General features: G+C 45.1%; 1 protein-coding gene across 3 annotated transcripts in view; it reads right to left on the reverse strand.

Moving 5' to 3' along the window:
• Positions 1-27,500, reverse strand: part of nbas (NBAS subunit of NRZ tethering complex) — a gene marked incomplete at its 5' end in the record, with an annotated part of 391,676 nt that overhangs the window by 120,896 nt on the left and 243,280 nt on the right. For all 3 annotated transcript variants that reach the window (XR_014630909.1, XR_014630910.1, XM_084453787.1), the window contains 4 exons: positions 2,286-2,375; positions 5,737-5,939; positions 10,473-10,685; positions 25,837-26,174. Coding sequence is in view for 1 of the 3 variants with exons in the window: in XM_084453787.1 (XP_084309913.1) it covers positions 2,286-2,375; positions 5,737-5,939; positions 10,473-10,685; positions 25,837-26,174 (844 nt within the window). The remainder of the gene's footprint in view (positions 1-2,285; positions 2,376-5,736; positions 5,940-10,472; positions 10,686-25,836; positions 26,175-27,500) is intronic.

Raw genomic sequence — 27,500 nt, forward strand, 5'->3', positions numbered from 1 at the left:
TCCGAACTTCAGAGATCCGAACCTCCCGGTCTACCGGACAGGCTTAAAAAACGTTTTTTTTTTTTTAGCCTGCTATCTGGTTACTGGTGGGATTTTCATTACAGTACTGTATCCTACTGTGAATAAAAACAGAACTGTATGTTGCCTGTAGGCTGTAGCCTACTGTCACGTTTAATTTCTTTGTTACTCTAATGTCAAGCGCAAAACGCAAACGAGTCTGCTGCGCGAGAGCTGCATTCCTTGGTAGCCAGAAAGCGCGTCAGCAACCTGAAGTAGAGGAGCATCGAGTCATTTTTCGTTCCCAGTTAATGGACTTCAGGAACACAGACGTGTTGTGGGCATGTAGATTAGCCTACTAGACCTACTGTATTTGTTAAATAATAGCCTACAGCCTAGGCCACGTTAGCCTACATCGGTTGTTTTAGAGACTTTCTTTTAGGCTACAATAGCCTATGACACGACGACTTGTCTGTCATTTCATTTATTTATTTATTGATTATCATTTGCTCTAATTGTTCTAATGTTGGGTTGTTTTTAGGCTATACCATTTTGTTCTGCGAATACAGTAGCCTATCGATGCAGCGTACGCTTCATTTGAGAATAAAGTAGCCTACTGTAGGCTATTTGATCAAAGCACGCACTCAAGTGGAAATTCGGTTATTTTATTCTAGGCTACTGTAGGTCTATTATAGGCTAGGCTGTATGAATTTAGTTGGCTATTTAATTGCAATTTTGATGCATTTTCACAAGTAATTAAGGGTATTTATCGGTCTATTATGAGTCTATATGAAACAAGTATACCACTTATTGAATTTGGTGCATTTTAACATAAGTTTCAGTCATCCGGACATTTCAGAGATACGAACGACCTTCGGTCCCGTTGGGTTCGGATAAGTGGGGTCCTACTGTACTTTAGATTGCTATTCTTGCACTTTGCCTTCAGCACTAGATTATGCTCTTAGTCACTTGTTTTAGAAAGAAGATGCACTTGTGAGTTCTGGCAAGTAGTAGTACATTGGCTTTTCCTACGTTAAATGCAATTATTGTTAGACGCTTTGGATAAAAGCGTCTGCTAAATGACTGTAATGTAATGTAAATGTAATGAAAGTTATCCAGATAAAGGCTTCCCCAGCAGCAGCTTGGGAGGGGCTCTGTGTTGGGAGGGGCTCTGTGTGTTGGGAGGTGCTCTGTGTGTTGGGAGGGGCTCTGTGTGTTGGGAGGGGCTCTGTGTTGGGATGGGCTCTGTGTGTTGGGTTGGGCTGTGTGTGTTGGGAGGGGCACTGTGTTGAGATGGGCTCTGTGTGTGATCCAAAGAGCATGTGCTTTCTTGTGCAGTTTTTTATTTTATTGTATTTTATTTATTTATTTATTTATTTGGGGGGGGGGTAACAACAGTCAATTGAATCTAAATCAAAATGCAGCCTCCATCACACTCCTCCATCCATCACACTCCTCCATCCATCACACTCATCCATCCATCACACTCATCCATCACACCCCTAGTAGACTAGTAAACTTTCACTACCGTAACAGCTTTCTCTGGTGTGCAGTTCTAGGGAGCGCTGCTTTAAGCCTAAACTGCACTGAAGTGTTATTTATGCTTTAATTATCATTTTATTTAAGATTTAAACTCCGCCCCCCTCCCCCCTGTGTGGCGCTGACGGACCTGCCGGCCGGTATCTCCGCCCCCAGAGCACGGCCCGGTCTTTCAACACGTAAACAAGAGGAACCCCCAGACACGCATGTGATCATCACAGCTGGAAAATGCATCTTTATAATGAGGTGATCAGAGGCTGACATCATGAAGCAGTTGAGGAAGGGTGTGACTATTCAGCTGAGGGGATATGAGCTGTGGCGCTGACGGGGTTAAGCCCTGGTTATATTTCCGCGCGTCCGCGAGCGCCGGCGTGACGTCCATGTTGTCAGCAGAGGGTGAGCACGGAGGCTCCCTGCAGACATCCAAGTACCTCCCATGTGTTGTGGCCCTCTACGCTATGAGACCAACTGAGTCCTCCAAGCGGAACAGAAGAACACAGAACCGCCACGCACCCGCAGTGTCCTCAGCTGTTCTCACCAGGAACACAGAACCGCCACGCGCCCGCAGTGTCCTCAGCTGTTCTCACCAGGAACACAGAACCGCCACGCGATCGTAGTGTCCTCAGCTGTTCTCACCAGGAACCAGGAACATCCATCACCAGCCACAACCGCCTCCATATCACTTCAACCATCAGCCACACAACATGAGTGTGTGTGTGTGTGTGTGTGTGTGTGTGTGTGTGTCTTACCCGCTCTGAACATCGTTGTGCACGGCGGTCACCATGCCCTCCAAGACCCTGAGGGGTTCTGGGTAATTCTTCAGGGCTTCCGCATCTCCGCTGAAACAAACACAAGAGCACAGTGAACCTGTGGTCCCCCACACACGACGCATGGTGTCAGCACAGGTGCTGAACGTGTGAAAAGTGGAGGGGCTCTTCTGCTGTAGATGCATCTATAGAGCCTGCATAGAGGCCTGGAAAATGTTTGGTTTGGTCTAAAATGTAAGCACTTATTCTCAGGTGAACCCTGAATTAAAATATCAGTTCAAATAGTTATATTCATAAAAGAGTTATAAAATATTATAAAAAGGAACGGACATGATTTTAACTTTCTGTAGGACAAAAACATTTGTGATGAAAACAATTTTAAATGTGTGTGTGTGTGTGTGTGTGAGGATGATCTACAGTACCCTCATCTGTAGAAACTGCTGAGTTACACTCTGAGCTGGTCAACCCTGTGAATCAGGGACACCTCAGTGCTTTACGAGAATAAATAAAGAATTTAAATTAAACATGTTCGTGTTACAAGGAATCTTCACAGACATTTTACAGTCTTCAATGGTTCTGTAGCATTCCCCTGCTTTGCGGCAGTGTGTGTGTGTGTTGCATGTGCATGCGTGCATGTCGCCAGAAGAGGGCCATTTTTCACTGAGACAGGGAAAAAAAGATAATTTCCCCTGACTCAACTCCACTTTGCTGCTAGGCACACACACACACACATACACGCACACACACGCGCACACACACACACACACACGCACCAACTCACACACGCGCACACACACGCGCACACACACGCACACATGCACAAACGCACACACACATGTGCAAACACATGCATATGCATGCACACACACTCACACACGCACAAACAAACACACACACACGTACATACAAATAAACACGCACACACACATACGCATACAAATGACCTGGCAGTACTCTGAGAGATGACGCAGCACTTTAACACAGCACATTCACCATTCACATTATCTCCCTCAAACACATGCACACACACACACATCTTACACACACACACACACAGACACACACCTTACACACAAAACACTCTTCTCTTGACAGATACAAAGGACGTCCATTAGGAGACCAGGCGTCCCCAGGCTGAGGCTGAGAGCTTCCAGAGAGCCGGTCCAGACCAGGACATCCACACCTGACAGGCCAGCACACACACACACTCTCACACTCACACTCACACTCACACTCACACACACACACACACACACACACACACACACACACACACACACACACACACACACACACACTAATGAAGTGAACAGATAGCCCAGTGTTTGTTTCCAGAGTCAGTGCTCGTTCGTTACAGCTGACAGACTAATTACACTGATAATGAACTGGTCCTCTACGAGTGCTGGTTTGTGCTTATTTGTGTGTGTGTGTGTGTGTGTGTGTGTGTGTGTGTGTGTGTGTGTGTGTGTGTATGTGTGTATGGGGTGTGATTAGTGCCAGCACACCATACTGAAACGCTTGACTTGCGCCTACTTAAGAAGACGCGATGACATCAAACGTCTAAACGCACGTGTATAATTTCCATTGACAAACAATGGAGAGACAGACGTCTCATAGCTGTAACGTACCTGTCACGCAGACGCAGTGCACATGTTGTTTACACGAATTGCGCATCGTGTGCGTGACGGCAACACTACAGGTTAGATGCGCCTCACATATGCGACACCAACACTACACATGACAGTTTGGTAAAATCATAGATGAACGTACGTACGTTCGCTTGTAATGTGTGCAGAAATTGCATAGCGACGTGTCAAACGTGCCAGTGCCTTGCTTGCGCAGCAGACGTGTTAGCGGCCGCACGTGTAAGGTCAGTTGCCTTTAAATCATAGCTGGTTCTAATCTCGTCCTTGCCAATTGGTAATGCATTCTCAATAAATGGAATTCGCACATGTTAAGCAACTTGTTTTTAATAAAGCCTAATATCTGAATGACTCTTTCTTCGCAATTTAAAACAAATGTTCAGATACACGTGTTTCTTGTCAATAGAGGGCGCTGCAGCACCGTCAGCACCAGTTCGAACAGCCACAACCTATTTGAAAATGTAGCGATAGTGGAGATAAAACGACACATATCTAGGAAAAGTTATGCAAGGAGGGTCCTGGAATTTGATTGAGTGCAAGTAAATATTCTTAATTTTTATTCAATATGGACAAATGAGCCCCGCTCGCAGCTTCTAGTGCCCGCTGACTTAACACGAGCGTGCAAACGTTACATGCATGTGCGCAAAAATGGCACGGCAGTTTTGACACGTCACCCTCTGAGAATGCGAGCGACTCGTAACGCGTGCGTATATGCACGCCTATTAATCAGCTCGCCAAAGTACCTTTTTACACGCAATGCAGGCGACGACAGCACTGAGTGTTTGTTACGCTGGCACGAATCACACCCCATAGTGTGTGTGTGTGTGCGTGTGCGCATGCGTGTATGCGTGTTTGTGTATGCGTGTGTGAGTGTGTGTGTGTATACATATGTGTGTAATCTACCTGTTATCTATCTTAACCAATGGTCAGCCATGAAAGACCAGGAAACGATGGACACAGGACAGATAACAGCCTAGCCTTGCCTCTACGCATTCAGCCAATCAAGTTTCCCCTCAGCCAAACAGGGGGTCACAGAGGTAAACAGTCAACAAACTATAAACAGGTTTGTCAGTTAGGTTCACAGCAGGTGTTCAGTAGGAGTCATTCTGTCTCTTTGTGTGAGGTGTTCTATCTGTACAACTGAAACGCAAGAGACGTGTGTGTGTGTGTGTGTGTGTGAGAGAGAGAGAGAGATAGAGACAGAGAGAGAGAGCGTTTTCTGGAAGAAAACATTTTACTGAATCCCACCCACGCACATCTGATCTCACAGGAGGTAGAGAGAGAGAGAGTGAGGAAGAAAGAGAGAGAGAGAGAGAGAGAGAGGGAGAAAGAGAGAGAGAGAGAGAGAGAGAGGAAAGGCCAATGAGAGGTAGAGAGGTAGAGAGAGAGAGGGAGGTAGAGAGAGTGAGGTAGAGAGGTAGAGAGTGAGGGGGAGGTAGGGAGAGAGAGAGAGTGAGGTAGAGAGGGTGAGAGAGTGAGGTAGAGAGATGGAGAGAGTGAGGAAGAGAGAGTGAGGTAGAGAGATAGAGAGAGAGAGTGAGGTAAGGTAGAGAGGTAGAGAGAGAGAGTGAGGTACAGAGATAGAGAGAGAGTGAGGTAGAGAGGTAGAGAGAGAGTGAGGTAGAGTGTGTGAGAGAGAGAGGAAAGGACAGTGAGTGAAGTAGAGAGATAGAGAGAGAGAGGGAGGTAGAGAGAGAGAGAGTGAGGTAGAGAGGGTGAGAGAGGGAGAGAGAGAGAGAGGGGTAGAGAGGGTGAGAGAGGGAGAGAGAGAAGGAGGGGGTGCTGTGTACCTGAGAGCAGAGACTACTTTCTCCACAGCGTCCTGGAGGATGCTCTTGACGGACAGGTCCAGAGGGCCCGCGGCCACGCCCAGCAGCTCGCTGATTCGCTCCAGCAGCTGTCCATCAGTCGCCATGGTGACCGCCAGGGCATGGACTTTGGACCTCTCGGAGCGAGAGAGGTCGTAGGCTCGACTGTAGCCAAGCAACTGATCCTGGAGAGAGAGAGGGAGAGGGAGAGAGAATAAGAGAAGTAGGAGAGGCAGGCAAGAGGAGAGGAGAGGAGAGGAGAGAAGGGGAGAGGAGAGGAGAGGAGAGGAGAGGAGAGGAGAGGAGAGGAGAGGAGAGGAGAGGAGAGGAGAGGAGAGGAGAGGAGAGGAGAGGAGAGGAGAGGAGAGGAGAGGAGAGGAGAGGAGAACCAATAGGGCTAAATGTCCAAAATAGCACACTACCCCTTTAAGGTATGCACCAGCCTCTTACAGAATAGCGTGGGCCATAAATGTAGAGACACAAAGAGAAACGCTCCTCCAAACCCTGAAACCAGACCTGCAGCTGACTGAACAAACGGAACAGTCTGAGACACTGAACAAAAACATGCTGCAATGTTTCAGTCTGCGGACAGAAGAGAGGAGGAGAAGAGGAGAAGAGAGAAGAGGCGAAGAGACGAGAAGAGGAGAGGAGAAGAGCGGAGAAGAGAAGAGGAAAGGAGAGAAGAGGAGAGGAGAGGAGAGAAGAGAAGAGAAGAGAAGAGAAGAGAAGAGGAGAGAAGAGAAGAGAAGAGAAGAGGAGAGAGAAGACCGTTGCCCCCCCATCCCTCATGCACTCTGGTTCTCTGTGGACCTGAGGCAGTGTTCTGTGTGTGTGTGTGTGTGTGTGTGTAGATTTGGTATCCCCATATATTTGGGCAGAGGAAATGGGGCCCGTGGTGTGTCTCTCCTGGGCTGGAGGCTCGGGGCTGGGGGCTGGAGGCTGGGGGTTGGGGGCTGTGCTGGGGGTGGGGGCTGGAGGCTGAGGGCTGGGGTCTCCTCCTGATGGAAGTCAGAAAACTGTGTGTGACTGATGACTCCAGCAGCGCGGGGTCCAGGTCTCTACCAGCCCTGAACACCCTGGATGTGCTGGGGTCCAGGTCTCTACCAGCCCTGAACACCCTGGATGTGCTGGGGTCCAGGTCTCTACCAGCCCTGAACACCCTGGATGTGCTGGGGTCCAGGTCTCTACCAGCCCTGAACACCCTGGATGTGCTGGGGTCCAGGTCTCTACCAGCCCTGAACACCCTGGATGTGCTGGGGTCCAGGTCTCTATCAGCCCTGAACACCCTGGATGTGCTGGAGCTGGAAGGGGAAGTCAGAACTCAAACCAGTTAGCCCACTTAGCGAGGGAAAGTGACAAAGTGCCCTCTAGTGCAGGGCTCGAAATTAAGGACGTCCCGTCGTCCCGGGGGCCGATAAAAATAAGTTCAGGGACAATGTCAAATTATTTTGGGACGAATTTGGGATGAAAGTTGAAAAAACCCAGCCAAATTAAATTGACTACATTTTATAGCGTACAGTTCTTATTAAACATCTTTAAAGCTACAGAAACGCTGTCATTTTTGCAGTAGTCAGAAAGAACTGGTGATGTTTAATGTTGCTGAAGGTATGGTAGGTAACGTGAGGGTAGACAACGTAGCTAGGATAGGGCAGCAGCTGGTGTTTCCAATAAATCGATTTAATTCAGAATATTTTCATTCCGATTGAGAAGTCCTCATGTAACCGCAGCCAATGATAGCGTCCGACATAAACAAACAACAACAAACAAAGATAGTGACAGGCATTCATTGGCAAACCTATTACATTATATATATATATTATGTATAATCCTGTTCTTTAGGTTTAATTAGCAACAAAAACGTACTAAGTGCAAAATACAAATTGATGATGTCTATCTATCTATCTATCTATCTATCTATCTATCTATCTATCTATCTATCTATCTATCTATCTATCTATCTATCTATCTATCTATCTATCTATCTATCTATCTATTTGTAGATGACCTCAGATGCTGTTGCCTCCAATGCTGCCTCTGCCTCTGCCTAACGCCCCAGCCCTTTGCATCGAAATATAAAACAGATTATCCATCATCAATCAATTGTCTGATGTTTTATTTATGTCAAAAGTCAGTTTAAGTAATGATAATGTATAAAAACAAAGATTTTAAATTTGGGACGGTCCATATCCATTTCGGGACGGCTTAGATTCTATTTTGGGACGATTCCAGGAGGATGGTGAATAAAGTTAGTTTAGAGCCCTGCTCTAGTGGTACGGTTCTCACTGATGTATTAAAATGCATTGCACATTTTTTATAAAAAAGTATATTTTGGACTGCATAGAATTGTTATTCCCATCCTTTCCACAGCACTTACACCGAGTCATTATTAATCAATGTGATTGTTTATGTGCAGTTAAAAAGGAGTACTTTTTACTTTTTACCAGTCTGGGGACTGGCTAGGCCACTCCAGGACCTTAATATGCTTCTTCTCAAGAGCCACTCCACTCCTGTAGCGATAAGAGTTTATTAATACTTCTGACCGATCACCAGAGGGCAGTGACAACTACCTCTCTCCAGAAAGCTACACTTGTAATGTGGAATGAGTAGGATTTTAGTACAAGACCCCACACTATGCTAGATGTAGCCTGGAAGCCAGACTATATCCAGCGCAATCCATTTTGTAAAAGTTTGCGTCTGGACTTCTAGGATTCCAGTGGGCAGGAGTACTCGCCTTGAAAACTCCCTCAGATATCAAAACAAAACTTTTGCCAAATCCAGTCTGAAGAATGTCAAAAATGTATTTTACTCAAAGAAACTCTGCTAGTGCATACAGTACTCTTGTTCTTGTTTAAATGTCTTCTTTTGCAATAACTACACTTACAGCTGTGTTCATTCTACTAACGTTCACGCTACTTCTTGTTGCTTCAGGAGACAGTTGCCAGCAGCCTGTATTTCACGCACCAAGTATGAGAACCAATCAGGGGCTGCGTCTGTATGCTGGATGTGCATGTTAAGTTGCTACAGCAGTTAATAAATAGTCATACAACCCAAGTCTCTTCAGTTTATATTCGAAACCTCAGCTAGATGGGTGATCATCGGTATCCCGATATAGGCCATTTGGCGTATCCACAAATTAGGATTCACTTTCGTTAACATCGAGAGACGTCCTTCTCTGAAGTAGAAAAGCCCACTCCACTTACAAACTCAACAACTGGACATGCTGACAACACCCACAATCTCTCCCAGTGCCCTTTTCTTGGTCCTTAAGTAGGGCAAGGTCATTTTTCATCTTTTACAGATTATGAAAGTGTAAATTGTTAGCTTTCAAATGATGTGCCATGCATTGAAATCTGCAAATATTTGAATATATGCTTCTGTGAATGAAATCACTCAGCAGAGAAAAAGACTTCAAAGATTCAGAGCTGTTCACACTTTTTACAGGACATGGCTTTGACAACAAAATCTGACTATTTAGTGATCCTAAAACTGTTAAAACTGTTATATTGGTGGGTTCTTTATGACTTCAATTTTTCGTAATATGAAAAAAAGGAAAACAGTTAAAAAAAACAGAAACTAAAAATATTTTTCCATCTCGCGCATTTTGAGGACAGCAGACATCAGGACCAAACGTCCAGTGGCGGTCAGTTATTTACAATGACACTGGAAGCCTCTTGTATTAGTACTACTCTTCTAGTAGCCACGTCTATCAGGGTCAAACTGATCACTATGAGTGGATGATCATGATAACCGACTTTTACAAAGCCAGCCTCCTCCCCGTGCAGAAACACGTTCTCTTTTTAAATGGCTCAAACCAGTACATGAAATCAAACCCCTTGACGAGGGGTGCGTGGTGAAGAACGTCCCGCTGCAGCGTGGGCTCATGTGGGCTTATCTGATAAGCTTGGAGGAGACTATGCTTTTCACTGAGAGAAAATGAAACGGAAATGAATGAAATAATTTTTCCCTTCATGATTTCCGTGCATGCAGCACTACTACACAACACTAGTCAGAAGAAAGAACACAGGTTACCGCCAGGCAAAGCAGGCTATCAGGGGAAATTTATCATAGTTTGACATTTTCTGCATATATTTTCATGTATGAAAAGACTGTAAGCAGATTCCTTAATTACTATAAGCAAATTATTTAAGCAGCATTTGTATACATTAGTGTACCATAGGAATTATTCTGTTCCATGCTTTTGGATCCATATATACGTGGTTGATTACTTAAACTGTGATCACTATACACGGTTTCCACTGGATTATGAAGGGGTTGTCAGCAATTTCTTTTAGATTAAGATTGGCCACAATATGCATGAGTATTTGGCGCTGAGGTTCTGCGGTTCTTCGCGTGCCCTGGCCCTGGGCCAGTTCTAGTGCTTTAAGGGACGTCTCACTAGCTTGAATAACGTTGTCGGTTTCTCTCACCACAGATTTACATTTTCCAGAAGCAAACTTTGCGGTCAAGAAGATTGGCACTTTTGCGGACAGTGGGGTTAATAACGTTCACCTTGTAATAACATTTTAGAATTTCTGCCTCATTTTGTAGGTCAATTAGCTTCTACCAGTAGTATAGCTATTACTTTTCTGATTCCATAACTGAAAGAGAAATTCCTTTTTGCAGATATATATTTTTTTTCTTTACACTGCAGTGTAACTACTTGTCTGAAAATAAAATGTACTAGTCTGGTAAAAGCGTGAGGTGGCGGGTGGAGCTACCTGGCCGCTGCTGCTGAGTGCCAGGATGAAGGGGCTGGTGAGCGTGTCCAGGTGGGCCAGGGACTGCTGCAGGTGGGCCAGGGCCCGGTCGTAGTGGGCGGAGCTTCCGTCTGACTCGCCGTCATCCCCGCCCCTCTTTTTGCTTTTGTCGCTCAGCTGGCGGAGAGCCTTCATCGCCCTCTTCATCACCTCCACACGAGCGCTCACACTCAGCTGCACAACAACACAATACAACACAACACTTATTCGCCACATATAACCAGCACAAGTGCATTGGAATGCTTGTTATCGCTTGTCTTTAAAATATCTTATCAGCACTAATCAATATCTTATCAGCACTAATCAATATCTTAACAGCACAATCAATATCTTAACAGCACTAATCAATCTTATCAGCACTTATCAATATCTAATCAGCACTAATCAATCTTATCAGCACTAATCAATCTTATCAGCACTAATCAATATCTTATCAAAACTAATCAATATCTTAACAGCACTAATCAATATCTTATCAGCACTAATCAATATCTTATCAGCACTAATCAATATCTTATCAGCACTAATCAATATCTTAACAGAACTAATCAATATCTTCTCAACACTAATCAATATCATATCAACACGAATCAATATATTATCAACACTAATCAATATCTTAACAGCACTAATCAATATCTTATCAACACTAATCAATATCTTAACAGCACTAATCAATATCTTATCAACACTAATCAATATCTTAACAGCACTAATCAATATTTTGTCAGCACTAATCAATATCTTATCAACACTAATCAATATCTTATCAACACTAATCAATATCTTATCAGCACTAATCAATATCTTATCAACACTAATCAATATCTTAACAGCACTAATCAATATCTTATCAGCACTAATCAATATCTTAACAGCACTAATCAATATCTTATCAACACTAATCAATATCTTATCAACACTAATCAATATCTTTTCAACCCTGATCAATATCTTATCAACACTGCGAGGTGGGGGGGCAACATCAGGTCACTCTTCACTGCACAACTCAGACAGAGGCCCAGCAAGGCCAATATACATTTATGTATATTGGACTTGTGTATGTGGGGGTGGGGTGTGCGTGTTTGCGTGCGTGTGTGTGTGTGCTGCACCATAGCTTAGGGCCTCATGTCAGTGATTGTATTGGGTGAGAGCAGCTTAACCATTCATGGGGAGAGGAGAGAAGGCCTGACTGTAGGGGGTTTGCAAAATAACACTCTCCCTCTAATCCCTCTCTTTTCCCACCAACACGCTCTCTCTCTATTGGCTGTCTCTATTGGCTCTCATATGCACAGCGCAGTCCCTCTGCCTGCTGTGGCTGCTCGTCTGTATTGAGCGAGCAGATAAACCAGTACAACACCCCGAAACAGAGAGAAGAGAACAACAAACAACACAGCAAAGAGAAGGAACATAGTAATGAGAGAGAGAAAGAGTGAGAGAGAGAGAGAGAGGGGGGGAGAGATCGGTATAGACTAGGGGTGGGACAACACATTGATACTGTGATTATCGTATCATCTTATCTTGCGATACAATTATTGATACACGTCACAAAATATAGATGTTTTAGTTGTATTTTATTAGCGAGGCACAGTTGTATCTATCAGCGTTGATGAATTGTCCTTAATGTGTTAATCATGGCAGAGTCGCTGTATCGTGATGCCATCGGCAGCCCAGTGTGGCGATGCTCAGAGGGAGGATGGGTAACGGGTTGGGAGTCGAGGTCGAGAGAGGATGCTTCTACTGAGGGCCTTCTGGAATCAATACCTCAGAGGGAGAAGCCAATACCCCCATTTTCCTCCCAAAACACCCCCCTAAGATGGTTTGGGCCCTGCCTCCCACCACTCACCCTGGCCTCCTGGGGAGCGGGTCGATCCATAGCTGGGGGGGGGGGGTAACGGAGGTGTGAAAGGTTAGTGGCATTAGCATCTGTGCCGAGGGGGGGGGCACAGGGATTATGAAGGGTTGGAGTGGAGGAGGACGTTCATTACAGCTAATCTGTTGGTTAAAAAGCGCAATAGGAGAGAGTTGCCTGCTGGGAGTTGTAGTTAAATGGGCTCTGAAGGGAGAGGGGATCAATTAACTCTCCTGGAGGCTGAGAGAGAGAGAGAGAGAGAGAGGGAGAGAGAGGGGGGGGGAAGAGAGAGAGAGAGAGAAAGAGAGAGAGAGGGGGGGGGGAGGGAGAGAGAGAAAGGGATGGAGAGAGTGGGAGTACAGAAAGAAAGAAAGAAAGAAAGAAAGAAAGAAAGAAAGAAAGAAAGAAAGAAAGAAAGAAAGAAAGAAAGAAAGAAAGAAAGAAAGAAAGAAAGAAAGAAAGAAAGAAAGAAAGAAAGAGAGGCTCAGGTAGAGAGAATATTAACAAGCTGATGACATTTTGAAGCTTTCAAAAAGCAGCTGGCCTAATATTGATATGACACCATGATACTTTTGAATTCTCAGCACATCACATTTACAGCAGCGTGATTCATCAGTTTAGAGCAGCCATCGCCAACAGGCAGACCGCGGTCCAGATCCAGACCCAGAAGCCATCCAATCCGGACCACATCTATAACCCGATAAATCAATGAGAATTTCTCCCTTTTGACGGATGTAGGCAACTAGTTTGAGCCTGCGCACCCTTTGTAGAATATTACGGCATTTGTTTACTATCTCACGCGTCGCTAGCCAATCGAATCTGCATGTTCATTGCCTGACGTCAACCAGTCTACACGTGACAGCCTAGCTATCATTAACGTTACTGTTATCAGAGCGATTCCTTGCTAACATTAGTTGGAGTTGGACACTGCATGACCAGAGAAACGTAACGACAAACGAAGAGGGAAGTGAGATACTACAAGACAGAAGTAACGTCAATACATGCTGTGCTCTAAAATAAGAAAAATAGATGTTGAAAATAGGGCGTTCCATCAAGTGGACCGAGTTGTATATATTAATTTTCCCCACGGGTAGCTCTAAACCTGTTTGTCTCATATGTTCCAAGAAATGTAGCCTACGTTATTTGATTTTAAAGTAAGTTGGGGACCATACAACTGAAGTCGACAATATTTTAACTTCCATGCGTTTTTCACAGTAACATACCTGCTGCTATACAACAATTTGATAGGAATATGCAAGGAAACAAATCTGTGTTGAGGGCATAAAAAACACTTGCATCACCACTGGACCCTGGCTTGAGGCCATTTTGTCAAACTGGACCCTTTACAGTCATGAGAAGTAACCGTTTGCGCCGCATGTTGAGCGGAGAGTAGCAACGACAGTCGCGGCGCAGTTTTAGAGTTCCATTCCGACCACTCCAGACCGCCTCCTTGTTCCGTGTAGCACAATAGCCGCCAGGAGGCGTCGTTGAGCAGCAAACTCAATTTGACTGGCAGTAACTGTGTGACTAGTTAACTGGTTGGCTATATTATTTGTATTATATTGTGTATATTGTACATTGTATTGTATATTGTGTAGCTGACATAGTCAATAAGCAAGAAGAAGGCAACACATTATTGAAGCTAGCTGGGACTTAGGAGATTTTGCCCCTCGACAAGAACCAGAGTTACTGTAGCAAAACACTTCCTCTTTTTTGCTGTCACTTTTAAAGTCCAGGTTAACCCAGTTCAAATTTTTGTTATGAGCTTCACACACCACAGGAAAACATGTCATTAACCACCCAGCCAAATCTGAGTGATTAAAAATGTCGCTAAGTGTATAAAATAAGGCTTCAAAATCGGTTAAAAATCAGCAGCATTCTCTGGTCTGAGACTGTGGGGGCGTGTCTGCTGAAGGCACCGAAGCCACACCCAATTGCGTGGGGAGGGGGTGTGGAGGGAAGAACCTGTCAAATAGTACCGTTCTCTGGTCTGTATATTGTCACACTGGCACGCCATCTCTTTTGTGGTAGGAAGGCACAGCTTTGTGAAAACAGAGAGGAGTTGAAATTACACTTGTCTAATGAGTCAAACGCACAGATGCTTCCTCCTAACCTACCTCCTGACAAACAACACGGGTAAAACTGTAGCTACTCTATACCAACGCGCCAGTGTTACTGCCCTTAGATGCAAAATACAAAAACAGGCAACGAGGAATGTATGAGTCTGTCCCTATTTTCTCCCTGCCACCTCCAGACCCATTCCTATCCCTCCCAGGCGATCCTGTCGTCCCTTGGGATCAATGGAAAAAGTTGTTTAAAATGTACCCTTTAGTCACTGGCTTGAACAGCGCTGATAGCGCGAAGAAGCGTACACTACCGGAGTTGATAATCGGGACAGACTCATCCACTCTCGTTGGCAATGTTATGTGTGAGAATAACGAGCACTCGGCTTCAAGTTTCCCGCAACATATCCAACAGAACTGGAATGTTCAGCCAGTAGCCGCCGAGCACCGCTTCACTGGGAGAGGGTGCGTCTTTCTCCAGCTGCAGCTGGTCTACCTAACCATCCCCCTCGCTCCCGCCTCCCAGTCTCCCGCTGGAGAAATATACTGTAACCATTACCGGTGAACCCATACGCACATCAGGTGCCACAAATATGGCAGGCAGTTTCTGTATAGTTAACGCTTATAGTCATAATATATCATCCGTAACGTTATTTGGTGGGTGGTCGCCTGGTCGGTGCTGCTAGCTATGTTAGCTAGACTAAGGTTATATACACACTCCCATCTGCAACAAACTACATAGCTAATGTTAGCTATAATTCCTCCTAAGATTACATATAATTCATCATAGCTGACATTACCACATAAATGTCAAGACACATATTTTGTAGATTAACGTAGCAGTGTATTTTCCTATTGCTTACGTTACCTAGCTAACGTTATAACGTTAATTAGCTATAAGCACACAAGGCAGCGGTGTCGGCACCAAAGATTGATGCGACAGGAGGAGAATGGAGGCCGGGGAGGGAGATGGTTGGCTCCGCCGAATTCACCAGGACAAGTCGTGAGTCCGTGAAACCCAAAAGCCTCATATTATAATTGCAGAAGCTTTCGGGAGTGAAATGTTTGCTGCAGAGGCGGGCGCTAGCGGTGACAGACTCCTCTGTAACACCATGGCTCTTCAAAAATGCTAACCATTTGCTTCTCATTTCAGCTTTATTTGGGAGTTGAAAGAAGGAGACCTTATCATCCCATTCCTGCTGGCATCCAGGAAGGATGCATTTTCGTTTAGTTTTATGCATAGGCATTGCTAACTAAGAAAAACTAGCTAATTCTAGACTGCTGGTTAAAACTAGCTAATTCTAGACTCAAGATTGAGCAGGAGAACCGAAGATTAAAATCCGTTCTAGCTTTATATAGTGTTAGGGCTGGGATATGCTAAGAACACCGCTCTACGTCAACAAGTACCGCTTTAAGCCCGCCCAGAAAATCCAGAAATCAAAACTGGTCAAAAACACAAAACTGGTCTAACTTCACAATTTAGTACTACACATGGTTCATCCTATTTTTACGTGTTATCAGCAATGCATCACTAACACATAGAATGTGTTTTCAAGCAAATCTCTGATTTTGGTTAACTGGGACTTTAAGGAAGCGTAGCAGAGATGGTTTGTAGACGCGATCGATTGAAATGTAGCTAAATGTATTGTACCGTAGTGTTACCCATAGGCCTAGTGAACTACATACACTGTAGGGAATGATTAAACAGTTTTCGGACACTGGAACGTCATTGCGTCGTATATTCATGGACGCAAGCAAGCAGATGCGCCCAAAATCATGTAACAACCCGATCACTGATGGCAGCAGGTTGAAATATCAGGTAGTATTCAGGTTCCATGTTTAGTTGAATGATAAATCCCATATAAATGGTTGGAATTCTAATGATGTGCAAGTGTGGTTTTGTCAACCTTAGTGCTGTATGCTAGCAGGCTGTGAAGCTGCACAATAAGACTGGGATAGCCAGTTAGCTCACAACAGCAGCTTCCACAAAATCTGTTTTCCCCGCAGTAACAGAGACAAACTCAAACTCGCAGCAAAACAGCTAGCAATTATCGTAACGTTGTGTTTGGCTGAGATATGAATGGGACATCAGGAATCGGACGCAAAACAAGCAATAGCCAATCGCCTACAGCTGTGTCAAACTCAGCTGCTTAAACAGGTGAAGCACATTAATTTACATAGTGAAATTCTCCGATGACCCCGCCGTTTTGGGCTTATAATAGTTTGGGATCAGGACACATCACTTTCCCACTCCGAAAGCTTAGCTTCTGTTAAGATAGGATTTACAGTATTCATTAACAATGGTTATGGTTAGCCATATAGCTTGTGACAGGCTGTTGACACATGCAACATCCCTGAACAGCCCTGAAAATGACTTTGAAGGGCATTCCAAACAAGCATTATTTTGATACTCTACTTTGCCCTAACAGTGCTCACTACGGAGGGAAGACACTCCATAGGGTGTAGGGCTTAGGGATGAGCCCTTTGGTTTGAAATACAGCCCAAATATAGACCCCGCCGAGCGGAAATAATTTCTCATCAAAATGTGGTCTAATATCAGACAGCGCCCCTATCGAGTGGTAAGGTACTGGAAGACCTAATGCTAAAAAATACCCTATTTTCATTGATTTACTACGGAAGCTGTAGTGGGTGTTTGTGTGTTCTGATAACATGTTCCATAAGTTTAGATTGTCCCTAGTAATTTCCAATATATGTTATCTCAATAGACAACCCACAATATACTAAAAAGTACTCAATATATGTCTCAAATACGCTAGCATATGTGAAGCCTAAGTTAAACTGTTGCATGATATATACGTATAACGTATATATGGTAAGTAATGTTAGCTAATAAATCTAACAACCATGATTATTAGCGTTGTTGTCACGAACCGCTGTAATTAAATATTATTATCAAGTATAATATTCTATTTTTATCAAGTTTGGCGCTCGTAGCTCGAAAGACTTCTGGTGACGTCAGTCAAATGCGACTAGGCTACTTGTCAAGTCTGTTAGCATAAGATAACTCATTCGAGTAGCAAAATACATAATCATATACACCATCTAACGAGATAACAAAAATATATGCTGATAAATAGACTACACACATTCGGAAACATATTTTTTATTTCAATAAAATTGCCCCCAAGACCTGTCGGATGATCTAAAAAATGTAGGCTACTTTAGACAAAACTTGTTTGTCTATTGGTTTGGACTCAACCATTCGTTTAGGATTGGCTAGAGGACATCAAATTGTGTCTGTCAGGTTACTGTAGCCTTGCCTTGTTTCGATAAGACTGACTGGCTTAGAAGACATGCAACCGCTTGACTATAAATTGCGCATGGATGGCAGTCAAATCAAACAAGCTTGTCATTTATTTGGAAACAGCAAGCAAGCCTGTTTGATGGTATTTTTGATAACTGGTCAGTTGATATATGTTTGCCCATATTACCTAGCATACATCTAGACTTGCATGGCTTGACTTGCATGGCTCGACTTGCTAGGCTACTGTATACCACCACTTGCCCGCAACGAACCTGGACTGCTGTTGCAATGCTGCTGTTAATGCAAATATAACTGGTAGCCTACAGCATTCAGCAATGTGCCGTTGTTGCTTAAGACGCTATAACATAACTAGCCTATTGCTTTACGAGTTTTGAGTTATCAGATTTACTTATTTTCAGGCAGCTGGTTTGTTAACATCTTTTGCAGACTAAATAAATACCGGTAGGCTTGAAATAACCTTTTTCGGCTTTCATTCTTTCTAGGACGGTATAGGCTCTAGGCCTCTCTCTCCTGCATGAGGTTGGCCTAGCCTACTGTAGATGCGCTGTCTCGAAGCCAGATGAAATTAATGATTCATAATTTATGTTTTCCGATAGCCTAATTTTTACACAGGTAATATCGTTTAGCGCTATTTATTGATTGTATATCGTAGTGTCGTTACTCTGACTGCAACTTTGAAAATTGTCCGGTGCGCATTCCCTGCTTTCAAAAAACCTGGAATCCAAGCTCTAATTGTAATCTATCTGCGCTGCTGTGATAATAATATATTTTTTTCAGTCACCGCACCCTTCATAAGTACTTAAAATCCCAAGGCACCCCAGTCTAAAATAAGAAGAAAAACATTATTGTCCATTAAATATACATTTAAAGTTAATTTATTTAAAATTAATACATACAAGATATTTTCTGACATAATATATTTTGGACTGGGCTGGGTTAGGCTGGACTGGGCTGGGTTAGGCTGGGCTGGACTGGGTTAGGCTGGGCTGGACTGGGTTAGGCTGGACTGGGCTGGGTTAGGCTGGGCTAGACTGGGCTGGGTTAGGCTGGGCTGGACTGGGTTAAGCTGGACTGGACTGGGCTGGGTTGGGCTGGACTGGGCTTGAGATGAGGCTTTGAAATGTCCCAATGATGTCTGGCATATCAGACAGAATAGCTTACCATTACGTTCTATGAAGAAAAAATTACTCTCCCCACTCGGGTAAAAAATGTCCTGTGTTCGTCTTCATATTTTCTATTTGCTGCGCATTTCTTTCCAGCCATTCTTTGGTTGTGTACAGTAGCCTAGGCTACGGTAGCTTTTGTCGAATGACCCACGCAAAGCAAATTATTTTGTTTACAATAGGTGCGCTTACATGACAAATATTTTTCAATCTGGTTGATTTCAATCTGATTTCATCTTGAGCGTATACATGGGATACAAAGTAAACTGGTTGGATGTTTACATGCGACAACGAAACAAATGTTTCGAACGCGCACGCAGCCGTGAGTGATTGCGTTACGATGGTTACAAACAGCTGATTACGGAACGGTCGAGCGTGCCTTGATTAGTCAAGTCTTGAGCATGTGCAGAATGAACGCAGAACGCAGCATCAATCCGTTTCAAGGTGACGGACCAAACGGTTTCGAAAAGCTCCTTGAAAGCGATTGGGATTTCAATGGGGTTGGGGCATTTCAGTCGGATTGAGGTGTTTATATGACATATTTTAAATCGGTTTGGTTTTCCAAACCTATTTGAAACCGATTCAAACCGTCCATGTAAACGCACCTAATAATTTTGTTACCAAGGTGATTTGCTACCTATATGATTAGTTTGAAGTGGTTCTCACGCGACTTCCTCACTAGCGAAACGAATCATGATTTTATGACAAATCTGCAATAAACTAAAATGGGCGGGAAGAAATGCACAGCGAAACTAGAGAGAGAGAAACGTTCTTATGGAATGAATGAATTTATTTTTTAATTAAAGTATGGAAGAGCCGCAAGCCAACTTTTTGGGGGGGATGGATGGAGGAGCCACACATTGACGGGCAAAGAGCCGCATGCGGCTCGCGAGCCGCGGGTTGGCCACCCCTGCAGTAGGCTATGGACCGCTGTGCACACAAAGTTGGATGAATGGAAAATAGCTTCAGATGAGGGAACAAGTTCGTGCAACATGCAACCGCTTGACTGTAAATTGTGCATGTATTGCACTCAGGCTCACTGTGACCAGTGACTCTCCGTTTCTTTCCTGCTCTGGAGGGGACCAAGATGGCGCCAGTATGTTTGGCATGCCGTCGGCCGCGTCTACTCAGTTTTGTGTTTGTCATTGCTCTGTTTTTAAATGTTTGCTGTCGGGATGTTTCGGCTCTATTTGCCTACGATCGTCAAACTTTACAAAGCATCCGAGTTTCTGATTCGATGCAAATGTTTTTTAGAGCTGACATGCGAGATCAGAATGCCCCCCCCCTGTTAGCAGATATTCCTGCTTACCTGCGCCGGTCACCTGGTGCCTCTCCCCGGATCAAACGCCGGAGGAGACGGGGAAAGCGGAGTGGTGTTCTGGTGAAAGTCAAGGCTCTCCTGTCGTCGTCTTGTCTGGATAATCCGCGACTCATGCGTGGGGGATATTGTTATTCCTCTACTGTCAGGCGATCGCTGCAGATCAAGAGGCCATGGGTGCGGATTGACGTGCACAGCCCGAATGCCCTCGGACTTACGGTGCGGCCTGGCCCGCTGATGACAGCGCCCACTCGAAGCGCTGGGCCGGCTGCCTCTGGCTGGTGTAGCCGAACAACAGGACCGCTGTCCGGGCAGGTGAGAGCCCGTGCTGATGGGGTTGTCCCCAATAACCTGCGCCCAGTAAGATTGGCTGCGACCAGTCTGACTCCCAACTTGATCTTGTCCATGGCTTTGATTAATGCCAGGTCATAAGACGTTCCAACTAAATGACTTTTTCACTTCCCGTGGGCTTGATTTTATGTTCCTGACCGAGACTTGGTTACACGTTGGTGAGTCTATACCATTCTCCGAACTCCTCCCTCCCGATTGTACGTATCTCAGCACCCCTCGGACCACTGGGAAAGGTGGTGGGCTTGCGTGTGTTTTCAAGTCCAGCTTTCATTGTCGGCAGATTCCATCTGTCATTTACTCAGATTTGAGCTGCAACTCTTTGAACTAAACGCGTCTCCCCCTCTGCTGTGTGCGATTGTATATCGCCCACCTAAATACAACAAGGATTTTATCCAGGAGTTTGAGAGTTTTCTGTCTGGAACCATGGTGGATTATGATCATGTTATGATTTCGGGTGATATGAACATCCATGTCTGCTGTGAATCCAGTCATCTGGCCAAAGACTTCCTGGCTCTGACTGATTCCTTCAGCCTCACTCAGTGGGTCTCGGGACCGACGCATAATAAAGGACACACGCTGGACCTGGTGTTATCGCATGGCCTTACTGTCTGTGTAAATGAAATTTGGGATAACGCCTGTATTTCTGATCACATGCCTGTTCTATTCACTGCTGTTGTCCCATGCGCTGTTGCCCCCTCACGTGCTCCTGTGCGCCGTTTTCGAGTGATAAACTCGGACATCTCACCGCTTTTCTCGGCAGCTGTCGATGGCTCTACCCTCTCGAATGTGGATGGCCTTGGTGCGCTCAGTGTGGACGAGCTCGTGGCGCTGTTTAGTTCCACTTGCACCTCTATACTGAACTCTGTAGCCCCCTTGAGGAGTAGAAGTCCCAAGACACGCTCTGAACCGTGGATTACTGACTCTATCCGTGCGCTCAGACGCTCTTGTAGGCGTGCTGAGAGAAAGTGGAAAAAGGACAAGCTACATGTCTCGTTCGGGATTCTGCAGGACTGTGTAATCGAGTTTCAGAGAGCTGTAAAGGCAGCCAAAACCGGGTACATTTCCAACCTTGTCTCCAATAACATTGGGAGACCCAAGGTTCTCTTTGACACTCTGGACTCTCTCGTCAACCCTCGGGATACTGCCCCGGTTGTACCGTCATCTGCTCTCTGTAATGATTTTCTTAATTACTTTGTTGAGAAAATCGTGTCTCTTCGGTCCGCACCTCCCATTGCTGCCCCTGATCCCTCTGCCTCATCCTCGTGCCCAGCTAGTTTCAATGAGTTTAAACTCATATCCCTGACATCACTGTCTGATGTTGTCCACGAGCTGCGGCCTACAAACTGCCCCTCCGACAGTGTTCCCTCTCGCCTTTTTAAAGATGCGTTTGATTCAGTGGGCTCTTTTATTCTTACTCTGGTCCATGCATGTTTTAGTTTTGGAGACTTTCCAGCCTCCTTTAAACATGCTATAGTGCAGCCACTAATCAAAAAGCCTAGTCTTGACCCAAATGTTCTCTCTAATTTTAGGCCCATCTCTAAACTGCCTTTTTTGTCCAAAGTACTGGAAAAGATTGTTTCCATTCAGTTGCACTCTTTTTTAGCGATGAATGATGTGTATGAGAAGTTCCAGTCTGGTTTTAGAATTGCTCATAGCACTGAAATGGCTCTCTTAAGGATTTTTAATGATATTATTCTTACTGTCGACTCTGGGTGTGCTGCTATCCTGGTTACACTAGATCTGACCGCGGCCTTTGACACTGTGGACCACAAGACCCTTCTTACCCGCCTTGAACAGTGTGCTGGCATTAAAGGTGCTGCTCTCATGTTCCTACAGTCTTACCTGACTGATAGGAGCTTCTCTGTCCAGCTGGGTGAGTTCTCCTCTAGTGTGGCCCCCCTCACCTGCGATGTCCCCCAAGGATCCATCTTAGGCCCTTTACTATTTTCTTTATATATATGCTGCCCCTGGGTTCCATTCTACGGAAACACAATGTGTCTTTTCACTGTTATGCTGACGATGTCCAACTGTACCGCCCCCTGAAATTTAACTGTAAGGATTCCTTTAAGCCTGTAACATCTGCGCTAAATGACATCAAGACCTGGATGGACTTAAACTTCCTCAGTCTGAATGATGGGAAGACCGAGGTTATTTTGTTTGGTCATAAAGACAGCCATGTTAGCAACCTAGGGCCCCTCGCTGCCAAGAATCGCTCTTTTATTAAAAGTCTTGGTGTCACTTTTGATACTGGTTTTAATTTTGAGCGACAAATTGGCTCTGTGGTTAAAGGCTCTTTTTTCCAGCTGAGGCTCTTATCCAAACTGAAACCGTACCTCTCTCTTAAGGACCTGGAGACAGTCATCCATGCTTTTATTTCTTCAAGATTGGACTACTGTAATGCCTTGTATGTGGGCCTTGACCAGCGGTCACTGAGGCGCCTGCAATTGGTCCAGAATGCTGCTGCGCGCCTCCTGACTGGAACCAAGAAGCGGGACCACATCACACCGGTGCTGGCCTCCCTCCACTGGCTTCCTGTTCGCTTCAGGATTGATTTTAAAATCTTCATGTTTATTTTTAAGGCTCTACATGGTTTGGCCCCCCACTATCTGGCTGAACTGATTCAAGTTCGGGCGACATCTAGAACCCTGAGGTCCTCCTCCGAGACTCTTTTAATAGTCCCTAGATCGAGACATAAGACCAAGGGTGACCGAGCTTTTGCGGTGGCTGGCCCAAAGCTCTGGAACAGCCTCCCTCCACACATTAGACACGCACAGAACCTAGGGCTCTTTAAGTCTCAGCTTAAAACGCACTTGTTTTCACTGGCTTTTGAGGCCTGATAGCCTACATCCCCTGTCCTGTTTTGTGTCCTGTCCTTTTATTGTTCTGTGATTATGTGCACTTTATTCTGTTTTTTGTTTACGTTTATTTTATATATTGTACAGCACTTTGGTGCAACTTTGGTTGATTTTAAACGTGCTTTATAAATAAAGTTGACCTTGACCTTGACCTATTGCAGTCAAATCAAACAAGCTTGACATTTATTTGGAAACAGCAAGCAAGCATAACCTGTTTGATGGTATTTTTGATAACTGGTCAGTTGATATGTTTGCCCATATTACCTAACTTAGCATAAAGCTATGGCTCGACTTGCTACTGTACAGTATAGGTCTACCACCACTCGCTCGCAACAAACCTGGACTGTTGCAACTGAACTGTTGAACTGGATGCTGTTGCAACACTCCTCCCCCGTTACCTGTTCATATTCAAATTACCTGGATGGATGTGTTTCATAGCCAGTAATGGCTGTGTGGTAGGGGGTTGCTAGTCATTAGCAAATTCCAGGCTTCAACCGCGCATTCAGACTGATTATGCCAGGGCATAATCCATTTCCGCACATAGAATAGCCTACAGAAACAAACTATTATACAACTACCGTAGCTTAATAGCCTACATTTGATTGTTGTTATATACTATGTAAATTAGACATTAGGCCTATCATTAAAGAATAATAGATAGCCTGCTATTCTCAATCCCAGTTCAGTCGAAAGATTCACAAACAGACTGCTTGTAGTCTTCCTATTCTATTCTCGCTTATTGCATGTTGTTATGCGCGTCATGCTTTTCTTTATAATGTTGACACTGTGCGTTGCAATAGACTAGACTTTGTGTTGTTACTGTTGTTTCCTAATGCTGTGCGTTATTGCTGGTATTCGCAAATAGGGGAGAGGCTTGATTAGCCTACTGACGAGCCACCGCTGCGCTCTCAGCACAATAAGACTGTGATAGCCAGTTAGCTCACGAAAGCAATATTAACGTGGCTACAAAGCAGTTAACGTCACAACGATTATTCCTGTTGCTGATGCTGTTCGTTCAACTTGTTTCTCAGGCAGTTTCGATAAGACTGACTGAATGAAGACATGCAACCGCTTGACTGTAAATTGCGCATGGATGGCTGCCTATGTAGAAATTTGGAAACAGCAAGCAAGCATAACCTGCAACTAGTCATGAACGGAATGTAGGCTACTGAATTTACTGTGCAACATCAACTGTCAAAATGAATTGTCAACAAACTGATTATGCTCAATCTCCCTCCGCTAGGCGGGGTCATCCCTATATTCCCTGGGTCCTATGTTCCCCGGGTCCTATGTTCCCCCCAAAAAAGGGTTCTATGTTCCCCGGGTCCTATGTTCCCCCCAAAAAAGGGTTCTATGTTCCCCGGGTCCTATGTTCCCCGTGAAACGCGAACGATAAACGTGATCATGCCATTGCATGATTTAATGCCATGGCATGATTTAATGCAAAAAAATCTGGTAAAATATGTTGATTTAAAACAATAGCTAATGGAAGAAAATAAGAAACCACTGGAGGCCGAGTGTGCTGTTTCTTGTTTTCTTACACACAAAAAATGCAATGATAGGTAATGGAATATTGAATGCTTTAGTTCTTCTCCTTTTTATTATTTATTTTCTGAAGTTAGCCTATCACCAAATTAAATAATGGGTTGGTAAATACATTGAAATTAATTAGTCTTCGCTGGTTTAGCACTATTTATTGATTGGATATCGTAGTGTCGTTACTCTGACAGCATCGTTGAAAATAGGGGTTGAAAATGTGGGATTTCTAAATCTTCCGGGTTTGAATCAAAAATAGCCTAATGAATGAAGTCCGATCAGTTGGTAAAATGATAGCCCTTTAAATAACCAATTTTATGTTGGCTACTGTCTCTGCTGTAGCTAATCCAAAAGAGCAGTTCGCAATTCAGTCCGGTCAAACTGAGAAACGTAGCCTACATTAGTCTAAGCAACGGCAACCGTTTGTCAGACAAGCCTAGTAGCCTCACCTTAGCAGTGCTTTACTGCCCCTGGTGGTTGCGGGTTGTAATGTGTTTTTTACCACCGCTGCCGCCAACACTTTATGCCTGCAGATGCGGGAGTATACTTCTCATGACTGTAGAACTTTACTTGATTACCCGTGGTTTAGAGGAATACACCCCCTCTATATAGATGCAGCATAACATGCTGTTAATGGAGATCCAACACTCAGATATGGACACCAGACAGATCATATGAAGACAAAGAGAGACAGAGAGAGAGAGAGAGAGAGAGAGAGAGAGGGAGAGAGAGAGGGGGAGAGGGAGAGAGAGAGGGAGAGTGAGAGAGAGAGAGAGAGATGGAGGAGGGGAGGGATAAAGGGGGCAGACAGATGAAGAGAGACAGATACAGAAAGAGACAAACCAAGAAAACAAGCAGCACACGTCTTCACACACACAGCCCTCACTAACATCCCCCTCACCTGATTGGCTGCCTCGGGGGAGAAGGTGATGTCATCCAGGAAGTGGATGGCATCTGCCGGCAGCAGGCGGTCCAGGTACTTGGCGCAGGTGTCGTAAGCGTGGAGGTAGTCCTGCTCGGTCTGGGGGGGTCTCTTTAGGACCTGGGGGTCGCCCCTCCAGAACAGCTTGCGCAGCCACGCGGCGTGGACTGAACTGGAGGAGACCACGCCCCCACCTCCCGGGACAGGCAGCCGATTGGCTAGCTTGGAGATGGACAGCACGTTCTGGCTGGTCAAAATGGGTTCCAGCGCGGCCAGAGGGTGGGCGTCTCCGTCGGTGAGCCTGCGGTAGTCCAGACCTGAGGAGCCGAGAGGAGGGTTAGAATGCGCCGCAGCATCAGAGAATTTCCTGCGCCGCGCCAAGTGGTTTCCTGTTTCACCAGCTCTGTATCTTTTCCACTTATTCTCTATTTCTCTACCTTTCTCTTTTTCTACCTTTCCATCATTCCAGCGCATTGTAGTGCTAGAATGTGCCGGTAACTTATTTCCGACGTTTTATAGCCTGTTTTTCTTTTGAATTTGTTTGTTATTTTGAGTCGCGATGTGCCTAGCGTACTCCAGAGACGACCTACTCGCGCTCCGGGGATCAGTGGGCGGAGCTATGGCTAGTGGGCGGAGCTATGCGTCCACCGACGTGGGAAGCGAGCCGGAGTGAGGGAGAGGGAAAAAAACATTTGTTAAGGATTGTAGATGTGAGATCTCTTTCCAACAAGAGGGAGGAGCTGGCAGCTTACTCTGCTTATAGGAAACATGGCTACATAACAACATACCGGACAGAGCAGTGAACCTGGAGGGCTTCACTCTGGTGCGGGCAGACAGGACGAGACAGCAGGAAGAAAACAGGAGGAGGTGGCCATGTTTGTCAATGAGAAATGGTATAAGACCAAGCACATAACTGTGAAGGACAGCATCTGCACTCCCGACATTGAGCTGCTGGCTATAGGGGTGAGACCTTACTAGAGGGGTGAGACCTTACTAGAGGGGTGAGACCTTACTAGAGTGGTGAGACCTTACTATAGGGGTGAGACCTTACTATAGGGGGAAGACCATACAATGTGCTTGATGATTGTCAATGGAGACTTCAATAATGTCTCTCTCAAAAACTCTGACTACCTCACCGGCGGGCCACAGTATGTCCGTCTGCAGGGCTGCCTGTCCGATGTGGTCATAAGCAACACGCTCCCCCCCAAGGAACAGTCCTGTCACCTTTCCTGTTCACCCTCTACACCTCCAACTTCAGCCACAACTCTGAAGAGTGCCACCTCGAGAAGTTCCTGGACGACTCCGTGGGCTGCATCAGGGCAGACGATGAGGAGGAGTACAGGGACGTGGTCAGGAGATGTGTTGAATGGTCTGAGGAGAACCAGCTCCACGAGGCCTCCAACCCCCATCACCATCCAGGGGGAGGAAGTTGAGATGGTGGACACATACAAGTTCCTGGGAGTGCACCTGAACAATAGGCTGTGTTCGGAATCGCTCCCTATTCACTATATAGTGCACTATATAGGGCGTCAGCCATTTTGTTTGTAGTGTCCGAATTCTCCACGGAATTTTCGTTCCCTATATAGTCCACTATTTATTACCCACAAGTCACCTTGATTTCCAGGGTACAGTGCATGTACCCT

This window comes from Borostomias antarcticus (assembly GCF_949987555.1).
Source record: "Borostomias antarcticus genome assembly, chromosome: 19".
In the NCBI taxonomy this organism is placed as follows: Eukaryota; Metazoa; Chordata; class Actinopteri; order Stomiiformes; family Stomiidae; genus Borostomias; species Borostomias antarcticus.